Here is a 12,778-nt window from a genome sequence, read left to right on the forward strand (position 1 = left end):
TTATTTTACCTTCATCTCAGCATGGAGGTAGAAGAGAGATTCTAACTCCACGATCTCAGGGAAGAGACAGCAAATTCTTTCTTCAATTTCAAATTCCACAGCAAATTAATATTTTTCTCCCTTGATGACCGGCAACCCCTCGCACTCATCAAATGAAGCCCTCCCCGAAACCAAATGGTGCCCCCCTAAGTGACATAAAGCATTGATCTCAGTGAGATATCATTCTGTGTCATAATCATACAAAGGCTAGGTGTGAGAGTAGTACTGTAATACGATTACAGGACTCAGTCGTATACCGTAATGTCACAAGGAGGTCAACAACGTCCAAAATCTTCCATTACGTACAAGGGTGTTAGGTTTCCATGGCAGGCTCCTCTCCACTGTCTTCAAGCCATGGAGTCGTTCGAAGTGCGACCAGATGACATATGGCTGTTAACCTACACCAAGTCAGGTAGGCAATTTGACATGTTTCGTTGCATGAATATGGCAGGCCTTGCTGTATGTGCTTCTACAGACACATAACCTGGGTTCTTGATATTGTATCGATCTATAGATACATACTAGATAGCGAGTATGTATGTGCCCAGTGCTTCATGAATTCACAGCGGATGGAGGGGCTGCGTCAGAACAATTAGATTCTGGATGAATGAGGGCACGCGCGGTATTCATTGATTGAAAAGGCGGTGCGTTTTGTTTGTTGTTGCATGAAGTGACTTGCTCTGACCTTTGAACCTATGCCATATTTGGTGGCGTCTATCGATACTGATCTGCCGATGAACAACAAGTTAACTGGTTCAAGCCATAAAGATGGCAAACTGTTGCATGGTGAAATACAGAAATCAATATTTAGTTGACAAGAGCGTCTCCATGCTTTGGTATAGTATCCCTAAACCTACCAAAGCCACGAAGGGTTCACGAAAGCCACAAGGGTTCACATGTAAGGGGCGGACCGTTTGACTACAGGGGGGGGGGAGCTGGATGATTGTTTTTGTTGCTGTTAGCCCAGTTGGCAGAAAATGTTTTTCAAGAAAGGTTGAAAATAATTTGTTGCCATGGTACCCCGAGACAGTAGACTGTGTCTTGAATGGTCTCTTGATCTGTCGTTTATTGCGGTCAATTGCGGCCCAGCTTTGATAGGATTAGCTGGTAATTAATCTACTTCTTAGGATATATGGGATTTTGTTAATTGGTTTGAAAACTTCTGTTTAACAATTTTTTACAAATGTTTCATATAACAGCAAATTTCTTGGAATGCTTGGTATCTTAAGTCACAGGTCCTATCGCCAAAATATTTATGATGTAGGGACCGGGTGTAGGGATCGAAGAGGGCTCTCTTGCATCGCAAATTAAATTAATGAGTGGTGGAACCAGGAGTCTGAAATAGGAAGCATACCCTGCTAGCATGCTAGGACCGTCAAAATGTCCCAAAACCGATAAAGTCAATCTTTATCTAGTGAAGCTACTGAATCACTGTATAAAGTCAAAGTTGGGAATGCTGTCACTCATCATGTGTGTAACAGGCGTGTCGTATTTAGTCTACTTTCCGAGAAGCTCTGCCTAACTAGCTTTATGCCAATGAAGTGTGTCTTACTCGAAAATCTTCATATGAACTACAAGCTCTGCAGTGTCTTAGGGGTTGTGAGATATATACTTTCTAGCTGGAGGAGAATGGAATATGGCTGGACGAGTATGTCTCATAGCTTACACCTTACTTTAGCCACTGCATACTAACAACTTACCATTGCCACTCTGATAGTAAAAGGTATTGTAAGACAAACCTATAGTCTTGCCAAGACTAGAAGTTAGTAAGATAGAAAACACATATACTTGTATTCAGACCATATTGTAATGACTTCAGAGAAAGAAAACACACGGAGAATGAGCCTTACTTCATGGAATGTTATGTGCGCTGAAACGAGAATTTTTCACAGGGTAGACATTTTTGAAAATCAAGTCATCCCCCTTGTGTGCAAAAATGTGCTATCCCAAATGGCTCTTACTTTGATACAAAATATTTAATCTAGATTGGAGTAAAACAATTTGTGTCAAACATCATATGTTTTGTGTGACATGGACCCGAATGTATAAGCCATATCTCATAGCCTGCACTTATGGTCAGCCTTACTTGAGCGATAGCATGCCAAGACCCTGCTGCCGTTCATACTTTGCTGGTAGAAGCTGTTGTGAGAATAGCCTGTAGACTTGTCAAGGCAAGAAGTTATTGAGAAAGAAAATACATTTATTTGTATCGGATAAAGTGCACTGACTTCAGCGAATGAAAACATTGTCACGAAAAATTAAAACAAGGCTTTTTGACAGGATGAACATTATTGAAAATCAAGTGCACCCCCTAATGTGGTGTTTGGAAAAAGCATGACCCCCCCCCTCCCCTCCCTATTTTGATGTTTTCCAATTTCAGATGACCTCCCGCCCTATTTTGCCGTCTCACCCGGCCATAAAAACCTAACGCTCCCTAAAACTTGTCGTCTTTATTTCATTTTTATATTTCTTGTTTTATTACTGTCCTAGTCATTTACCTATTTACCCATTACTAACCACAGGCACAACGTGGATCGGTGACATTGTGAACAAAATTCTTGTGAACAGCGGCCTCCGTGAAAAGGAAGATCCAAACATCGACCACGCCCCTTACGCTGAATACCATCTGTATTCTAAACCGAACTTTCAACTTTTAGCTGAGGCGCCCTCACCGAGGGTCATCACTTCCCATTTATTGCCGCAGTTCTTACCACCGCAGATATTTGTCAAGAAGCCAAAGGTTAGAGTCATGGCAATTGTTGGAAATGTCTTCATATTCATTAGAACATATAATTAATGGCTAATATTACACTTTCTGCTTGATACATGAATGTGTGTAAGTTACTAATATTTGTGGATCAGGACTTCGATTGATTTTATCAGCAAATTGAAAAAAATCATTTTCAGAAAATGTTCAGACGTCAAAATTATATGACAGATGGGAGGAATATGGAAATGTCGGGCAGTTAGTGCAACTTTTCCCGCTAGACAACTCATCTGGCAAAATTTTGAATGGGAACTTTTTTCTGAAGATCAATAATCCATCGATGTCATTCTCGCATTCAAGAAATACACTTCGTCACTAACGACCGCACAATTTCAAAACTGAAGTGTCATACGTATTTGAAAATAACGTATATTCATATCATTCAATGTTGAAAATCAACACTTTCTCTACTTTTATAGTATACGAGCAATGTCTGTTATAGTAAATGCCCTTCCGGTATTTTTCTGCAGATTATCTCTGTAGCGAGGAACCCTAAAGACATAGTGACGTCATCTGCATATCATTACCAAATAATCGAAGCCCAAGAAGACTACTCTTCCTTGCAGAATATAATGGACGCGATAATGTCTGGAAAGAGTGAGATGAATCGTCCAAATTTCTATTTAACTCATTATTATAACAACACAGTGTCAAATTTTAATTATTACAAACTTATTGAGAGAACAAAATTTGCTAATACTACCAGCTTCAGAAGTTTTGCTTTATCTCGTTGCAATGATTTAATGCACCAGGCTATAGACATATGCTACTGATTTGATCATCAGACAGATATTATGATATAATCGAGTGAGCAAAACTAAGTTCTAAGGCATTCAATGGACGTTAACCGACGACAAAGGACCTTCTCTCGGCCGACAAACTTCTTACGGCTTTTGAAGCTAAAGGAATTATCTTTCCTTTAATTATTGTAATTCAAAACTCGAAAATTCGTTGAAGGATATTTTGTTAATCCGTGATCTTGTCAACCTTGTCGGCTTACAGTTATCTTTGGTGAGTGGCATACACACGTTTTATATTGGTGGAATAAGAGAGAAGATGACAACGTCTTGTTTCTGAAATATGAAGACATGAAAACGGTACGAGGGTTAGCATTTGTTTTGCTGTCATAGCTGTGACAAACTCGATATATGACTTGAGTTTTATATTGAAAGTACTGTTCTTGAATGGATCCAACCTCTGTCGTCAATCTATTGCTGGATTTTCTAATAAAGTTAAATGTATTAATCCGAAAGTTAAAAAGTGCATTATCTAGTATGCCAAGTGCATTAGTAAGCACTGTTTGTCGAAGTCGACTTTACTTTCCTTTTTGTCAGTATCGTCTAATTATTGATTCAAGGATTTAGAGTCGTCGATCAAGAAAGTGTGTGAGTTTCTCGGCTGCCGTTTGGACACACAGACCTTGAAGAAGATTTCAGAAGAAACGACGATTGATGCTACAAGAAAACGTGATATGAAACCAAAAGACGCAAGATTGATAGCGTATAATATAGACCCGGCTATGTCGCCATTTGTCAGAAAAGGTCAGTCATAATTTATGCAGAGCGTTACACGACATATCGACTTTATTGTATCTTTTACTATCTGCCTTCTCTGCCGTCCTGTCCGTCTGTCTGTCCGTTTAACTGGGTGAGTAATGAAGTATGGTAACTCGACTGTACTGACGTAATTTCACAGTAACTTCAACTTGTTTTGACCTCTATAATTACTTGTTTTGACTTTGTTTTGTTTTGTTTGAGTGAAGTTGTAGGTACTTCATCGCTTACAAACTGTATATGTTGACCAAAGCTAACGCAAAATAAACATGACCAATATTTCAAAGAAACCGCAATAATTACATTGTTAATATATAATGTTATCCTCCAAGATTAATTTTATTTTATCATGACCTCGTTATTGTCAGCTTTCCGTTACTATAGTTTAAACTATTTTCCCCATCATCAAAGCACGATATCAAGATTTTCAAAGTTCCGTTCCTGCTGTACAGCACAGTCCCTCTATAGAGGGATTGTGTGTGCAGTAATCACATTCCAGTGCCATGTAATTTGTCAGAATTCTTTCCGACTGTCGTATTAGGCTTCGCCTGTGACTATGTCACAAAGATGACAGTGCTTTCATGTTCTTTGACGATAGGTGTGGTTGGAGATTGGAAGAATCATTTCACTGTCGCTCAAAGTGAAGAATTTGACAAGTGGTGTGCAGAGGTACTAAAACACAGAGGGCTGACTTTCCAATATGAAGCTTAGAGTGGTTGTTTGAAAGTTTTAAGGAACGCTATTTAAGCAATAAAGCACACCCAGCGATGGTATACCACGAGATTTTGACCAGTTCATACATATATGCACGAGCGATAGCGAGTGCAAGTGAACTGGTCAAAATCGAGTGGTGTACCGTCGCTGGGTGTGATTTATTGCTATTATATCATAACAGTATATTGAAATTCTGGCATGGAACGTCAAAAACAGACTTTTACTCAAGCTGAGAGCTCGCGCGCATGCCTGCCATGGTATATCGCCAATATACCATGGTTGTTATCGCGTCTCGGACCAATCAGATCGCAGCATTTCCGCCATCAATATACTGGTATGATATAATACGTAATATATCAGTGCATTGTGCACACAATGAAACACACTACAGGGTAGATTCGATGCAGAGACTTTCAGTTTTTTTTTTATGTCAGCTGACCAGCTTTGATATGCAAATTACTCGTTGCAAGGTACCTGCAAAGGTGACTTTATCGGCTTACGCCCTACATAGTAACCTCTTGGCGGTACCATCGGCTTACGCCCTACATAGTAACCTCTTGGCGGTACCATCGGCTTACGCCCTACATAGTAACCTCTTGGCGGTACCATCGGCTTACGCCCTACATAGTAACCTCTTGGCGGTACCATCGGCTTACGCCCTACATAGTAACCTCTTGGCGGTACCATCGACCCGGTGATGCATATCATTCTGACAAACGACTGGCAACTCTGATTTAAACGGATCGTGCAATGAACTCAAGCAAACAACATTTTGCTGCATTTTTAAATGATATCAGAGGAAGTAATGACCTTTGAACTTTGAGCAAATTCACAAAGACCTATAACAACGATTTACGATGTCGGATATTTGCAAGCTGATTTTGACTTCTACAATAAAAAAACAGACAGTTACAAGGGTATCACGTGACCAATGTATAAACGAACTTCATTAACCAGAACGGTTCCAAATGTAACCGATTGTTTAACCCTGTGACGACATGTCTCGTCATGATAAGATGACGACTGTTTATTTGTGAATATATTGAATATTTTAATCTCTCACAAAAATTCAATCTCTGACAAAAACCTGTAACTTACTTCGATACAAGCTATGTTTAGTTCATTTGATTAAATCACCAAACCTGCACATTAACCTTCCACAGTCTTACATCGTATCTTGCAATAAGGCCAGAGCAAATTGACTCTTTGTTTTGCATCCACTCAAAATTTTGAAAGGTAAGCGGATCAAAAACACACACAAAAATGTTATACATGCAAATTTTACTTTTACTTGATTGTTTCCATGTATTCTGACTATAAGAGCAAGTTCAAAAATCAAAGCAGAAATGTATTTTTCACCTCCATAATCTATACTACTATGCGACATTCTGCAAGGCATGCAGCCTTTTGAAGTACTGTTTACAAAATGTCTACAAAGGTTTGTGTTCATTAAAGCTGAGCGGAAAAAGTTCTTCTAAAAATACAATGTCTGACTTTTCCTTAAAACCCCCAAAGACATAAACACTGGACACGTAAACCAAAGAATCATATCATATACTTCCGAATCGGTCTAACTGTCAAAAAATCTCCCCATGGACTCTATGCCCCCCTCTCATTCCGATGATTAATCCACCCATACCGCATGTCATCTACTTGACATAGTGGATCATGCCTCAGTCGTGCAGTTGACCATACCTTATTGCCATATTTCCCCCAAAGTTTGATTTTTGATCCATCTCTTGTTGATATCAAATAGTTCAACTCTTTTTGACCAAACCCAAATGTCGATATAACAGTCGCGTATGGTTAGGAACACGGCAACTACTCCCCGATGACCGACATCATGTACAGCCGGGGGGGGGGGGTCGGAAGAAGGGAGGGGTTCACTTGAAAATGATGAACAGGAAGGAGGGGTTTATAAAAAGTGATATACAAAAAAGGGTAATGCAAAAATATTCACTGTGACAGTTATTCAAAGTGTAGCCAAATTGCGCTATTTTAGTGCGAAATTTTCAAAAGTTTCTGTATCAGGAGGGGAGACCCCTATAATTTTGTGTAGACCACACTTGGAAGTTGCCCCAGCATTCTGTAGCTGTGATTTTGTTCAGTGATGTTATCGATAATTCTTCTTGATCTGTGTACACACTCGGAGCACTTTGGGGCCGTCGATCATAAAAACTGCGGTGCTAGAAACATAAGTTCCTAAGTTTAGGGGAGAGTGTGTAAGGCGTGTGTCTGCTGTAACAAAATAAAATAAAATGAAAAAGTCAGCGATACCTTAATACAACACATGAAAGCAGAACGGAAGAGAGAAAGAATTACAATACAGATACGGGACACGTATTCATGCGCAGTTTGAAACGTGCGGATTCAACTAAATGTGATTATACGGTTTCGATACGGTAATACTGTCTCCACCTTCATCGAGAAAAATGGGACACAAATTACGACAACCTAAAAGTACAATTTGAACTCTGACAAAAGAATATAGGCTATTTGGAACGTTGAAACTGTGTAAACATAAAGTATTTTATCTATATTTGTGTGCACGTGTAGGCCTATTGAAGACTGGTTGGTATTCTCCGTACCTATAGTAGGGAATAGAGCACACTTTTCCTAAAATCAATTTCACATATTTTAGGGGATGAAATCGACGCCAAAATTTAGGAATTACGTTACAAGTGTATCAGCTTTACAACTGAAGTAAATGTCTTCATTTTTCAGAACAGCTTGGTCCATACTTCAAAATTCTACCAGCATTGTTTTGATGGTCATGTCTTTCTGATTTCCCACTTTGAATAATGTTAAGACCAATTCAGTTTTCACGAAGGAGATTACAATTTTGTGATTTTGTCAACATACATTTTTGACAGCCATACAAATGCCTAGAACAACACTCGTTATTCTGTTTATATGCTAATCATTAAAAGCACTCAGCGAGCTGTCAACTTTATCACCAGGTCCGAAAACGATGCTCGATCATTGTTATTCTACAAAGGTGCAAACCTCTCTGTGTCTCGTCCTTATTTTGGCAAATCGGACCATGCTTTAGTGTTTCTGATTCCAGCTTATAAAACCAAACTCAAAAGATCTAAGCCAATAACCAGGTCGGTCCACACGTGGTCCAAGGATTCGATTTTGCAGCTTCAAGGATGTTTTGAGTCTACCGCCTGGTCAAATTTCAAGGAATCGTCAAATAACATGGATAAGTACATGGATGCAGTTACAGGATTGGTGAAATTTTGCATCTAAACGTGTTCCGCAAAAACTTATACAGAGCTATCCCAATAAGAAGCCTTGGTTCAAGAAAAAAATTGGCTAAAAGGTAAAAGCGAAACATGAGGCATTTAAAGGGAATGATGTAGCAGCGTACAACAAGGCACGTATAATCTTTATAAAACAATGATGTCTGCTAAACAGCACTACCGAAATAAACTTGAGAGCCAGTTTAAATAAAGAGACTACCGTGTGTGGCAAGGTATAGAGGTAGTAACTTAATACAGGAAGAAATCAAGCAGTATTGTCGATAGTGATGTCAATCTTCGGGACCGTTTGAACGAAGTTATGCCCGCTTTGAAAAGAAGCAAATAGAGCCTCATTTAAACCTGGATATTCACTGTTTTCCTCTAAGAAGAGGGCACTACAGCGTGAACAACATTGATTCTATGCTCTGTATGTAATCACAAAATTTCCCGTTTACCTGATCTGATTTTATCCAAAAACCAACTGTTCGTCATCATTAACACTTGCTTTACACAGTGCCACAGACAAATATAGACAGACTGGTAACGGGTATTGTTTAAGGCGTGAAGCGGTTACGTAAGCAATGCATGTTTGCCTCGCCTCATGAAGCTCTCGACTCTCTTTTCTGAAGAGTGCCGACCATGCAACCTTCGGAAGTTTCCGTATTTTCGCTAATTTTTAAGCGAAAGTGTGTTCGGCAAAGTTTGTGTTGTAGTTGTCTTTTGGTACTGAGCGGAATTGACGTGCTGGCGAAAACGGGAGTGTTTTGAGCTTCAGGAAAGTAAGTTTTACTGTTTTAAAAATTCCTCTCATATTTTTATGAATATATAATGAGTGTGTTTGAACCACATTTGAAAGTCTTTTATCGATACTGTCTGGTTTTACTTAATGATTTACGATCAGTCATACCGTCTTTTACACGTGCGTCAAGGAAGGACATGTTTATGAAACTGCTGGCCTGTTATGTTTTGATTGGCGTGAAGCAGTGTTTCTGGCCTAAGAGCTCACAAAGTAACTATGGTTGCTACGCGACTGGCAGTGCGATGCCATCTCGTCGTATTTTTCGCATAATCTCGTGCAATTACAAAGCCTCCAAAACGTTTAACACCTTTGAAGCTCATTTTAATATGAAAGCCAATGGTGTACCGAGACGACCATTGAACAAAAGGCATGCCCTGTTACCAGTCTGTCTATATTTGTCTGTGACAGTGCGATCGACTTTATAATCGAACTCCACTTCCTGACCTGATAAAATTGAAGTAAAAGATTGGTCTGAGTTGAAGACCTCGTAAATATTCAAGTTTGAATATGGCGACAAGTTCAACCCATACGGATGACGTCGACTCATATGATTCATCGGAAATCGAAAGGGAACTGAAAAAAAAAGTTCATGGATGAAATCGCCCGCCTTGACATTGATCAACTTAAGGGGGCGCTGCACTAAACACAGAGTATTTTGCTCAAAAATCACTTTTTGCAAATATTCATTCAGTTTTAATTGATTTGTGAACCCAGGATTAAAATATTGGTTGGATTCACCTTTTAGCTTGTTAAAGAGTCGTAAGTTGCGTGATACAGAAGTGTTAATTTATGCAAATTTATGCAAATCACCCAATTTCCTGGCTTCTTTTTCCTCCCAATTTCAATATTTTCAAAGAATTTAACTCCACTCTGACTGGGTCAAATTTTCTAAAATTTTCACATATTGTTCTTTACATGCTTCATAACAAAACAGCTATTTTTTTAGCAATAAAATTGTTACATTTTGAATAAGAGGTATTTTAATTTTCCTAATCATGATTCAATCACTTTTTGCGTGTCAGTCTTTCAACTCTTGCCATTCTGGAATGAGGATAGATAATGCAAAATAAAAAAGTCCTTTTTATCTACATATACTCTTTTTTTAAGTGAAATATTACATTTAAGAAAATGGCGTCAAGTTTTTGACTTAAATTAATTTCTATCATTAATACCAAAATTGAGGTTTTTTACCCCAAATATACACCCCCTTCATCCTTTCGAGTAGACTATTGCTACCATACTAACTTTAGAGTCTCTGCGTTTTGAAAATATATAGTATGAGGGGATTTCCTTGTCACATCTTTAGTGACAAATATTGCTTTGAAAAAACTCTGCTGGCAACATGCAGCTCCACCTTAAAAAGTTCAGTAAGTGGCCATATGTGAAGAGCATTGAAGGTGAAATGCATACTTTGTTGCTTCTTTTTCCATCCGACAAAATCAAGACTACATGCCACTATATTGGTAATGCGCTGAACAATTACGCCAAGGAAAGACTGACTGATCTTGAGAAAGATTCTACCTCTGACTTCGATTGCGGTCTTCATCATCGACCAAGGCAAATGACGATATGAATTGCAAAAATTCCAAAGGGAAAAAGCAACGACGAAGTCACGAGAAAGAACTAATCCCCCGTTGTGCGCTGAATTTTGCAAATACGACCGCAGCGATAAGGGTGAAATGGTGAGATGTAGTCTGTGCTTTATTTGGTTTCATCTTCGCTGTGTGAATACTACAGATGAAGAAACGTTACGTTATTTCTGGCCATGTCCTGACTATTGGAATATTAGACATTCGCTGAAGACCACTGAGAACAAATTAACCGACATGTTGAATGACTATTCAAAGTTAAGAGTTGAACTGTCTTCACTACTAGCCCAAAACTCTGATTTAATAACTTAGTAACTCTTGATAATTTGGTCTCTTGGGATAAGCGCATTGACAACTTATGTGCTACGTTGAGTAAAAAAATTGGTTTTCCTAGATGTCTACAATAATGTATTCTCTCCCATCCTAATGATCTTTTACTATGGTTTAATCCCATCTGCAATCGACTTCTGTTGTGTTGTTTGGGAAATGCAACCATTAAAAATATCGACAAGGTTTATAAAATGCAGATAGGGGCTCTAAGAGTCCTTCTTAATGCAGATTTGATATTTCCAGTAATTACCTTTTGGAAACCGTCGATGTTATCTCTGTAAAACAACGTATTTTTTATTTTACTTGTATTTAGTCTTTGAATATTTTGAGAATTCTATTCCAACATATATTGCTGACATGTTTGTTCCATTAATGAATGTTCATACTAATCTCACATGCGCCTCTTCTACGCGCAAACTGCAAATTCCACAGTTTCGAAGCGAGTCTGGTCAGAGATCTTTTGTTGTGCGTGCTTCCAAAGGAATTGGAATTCACTGCCAGAGAATCTTCGATGTAGCTCAAGTCTTGCGACTTTTAAAACCGAACTGAAGCATTTTATTAAAGATAATATTGACAAATAGCTGTTTTAATTATAATTTTTATTCTGTTGCTGCTCATTATTTTATGTTATGTTCGCCCATACTTTTTAGTGTTTTTATCAGTTTTTTTGATCTGTACAGTTCTTTTATGAATTTTGTAAGACCCCATGGAAGATTACGGCCCAATTGGGAAACTTTCACTTAATTGGTATCTGTAAATGGGTTATCCTTTAATGTCAATAAATAAATAAATAAATTAAATCAATAAATAAATAAATAAATAAATAAATACAAAATAAATAAATAAATAAATAAATAAATAAATAAATAAATAAATAAATAAACATCCACCTTTTACGATCCAATCGTCTGATGTGAAAACGTGCTTCTCAAGGGCTGATCCTCGCAAAGCAGCTGGCCTGGATGGAATTCCGTCTCGCGCCCTTTGTCATTGTGCCGTTAATCGTGATAGCATAAGTAGCTAAAATGGCATCAGTATCAAATTTTTTTGCGAAAAACAGCTAATATCTTATTCACCAGCGTACCATTACTATTCAAACAGCGATACGTATGTTCCGGCTGACTGAAGGTATTTATTTCCTTGGAGTGTGGCAATACAGGCCATGGTTTTGAAAACATTCTATTTTCGATGTTTCCCTTGCTTGTAATAAAACAACGATAATTTTATTCCCTTTATTATGGATTCTAAATGTTTAAAACTCGTCACAAGATGAAAATAAATTCTGAAACGCGTCGTCGAGAGAGTACGCACGCTGTATCGAAAACCAATACTATGTTGCAATACTACTCAATAATGACCAGTCACTGACGTCTCCACAATGCAAGACATTGAATTGAAATAACGCCTGATAACTGACAGCAAGTTGAATCCGAAGTAGTCAGTCTCTGGATTCGACAATTGTATGATCATAACAAATATTTTATTATCACTTAAACTGCTTAGATCAATCATATTCTGTAAGCAAAACCGCCGTTACAACACGATAGATAAGGGAGGAAGATGGAAAAAATGAGGGAGACAGAGGGGTAAATGAGGGAGACAGAGGGGTAAATGAGGGAGGCAGAGGGATAGATGAGGGAGGCAGAGGGGTAAATGAGGGAGGCAGAGGGGTAGATGAGGGAGACTGAGGGGTAAATGAGGGAGGCAGAGGGGTAAATGAGGGAGGCAGAGGGGTAGATGAG

General features: G+C 38.4%; 1 protein-coding gene across 1 annotated transcript; it reads left to right on the plus strand.

The window, feature by feature from the left end:
• Positions 1-201: 201 nt before the first annotated feature.
• LOC139122559 (sulfotransferase 1 family member D1-like) lies at positions 202-6,549 on the plus strand. Its single transcript, XM_070688096.1, has 6 exons — positions 202-451; positions 2,562-2,779; positions 3,277-3,403; positions 3,809-3,903; positions 4,164-4,347; positions 4,958-6,549. The coding sequence occupies exons 1-6, from the start codon at positions 301-303 to the stop codon at positions 5,068-5,070; spliced, it is 888 nt and encodes a 295-aa protein (XP_070544197.1). The 5' UTR covers positions 202-300; the 3' UTR covers positions 5,071-6,549.
• Positions 6,550-12,778: the final 6,229 nt, after the last annotated feature.

The sequence above is a fragment of the Ptychodera flava genome, chromosome 2 (genome assembly GCF_041260155.1).
Source record: "Ptychodera flava strain L36383 chromosome 2, AS_Pfla_20210202, whole genome shotgun sequence".
Lineage (NCBI taxonomy): Eukaryota > Metazoa > Hemichordata > Enteropneusta > Ptychoderidae > Ptychodera > Ptychodera flava.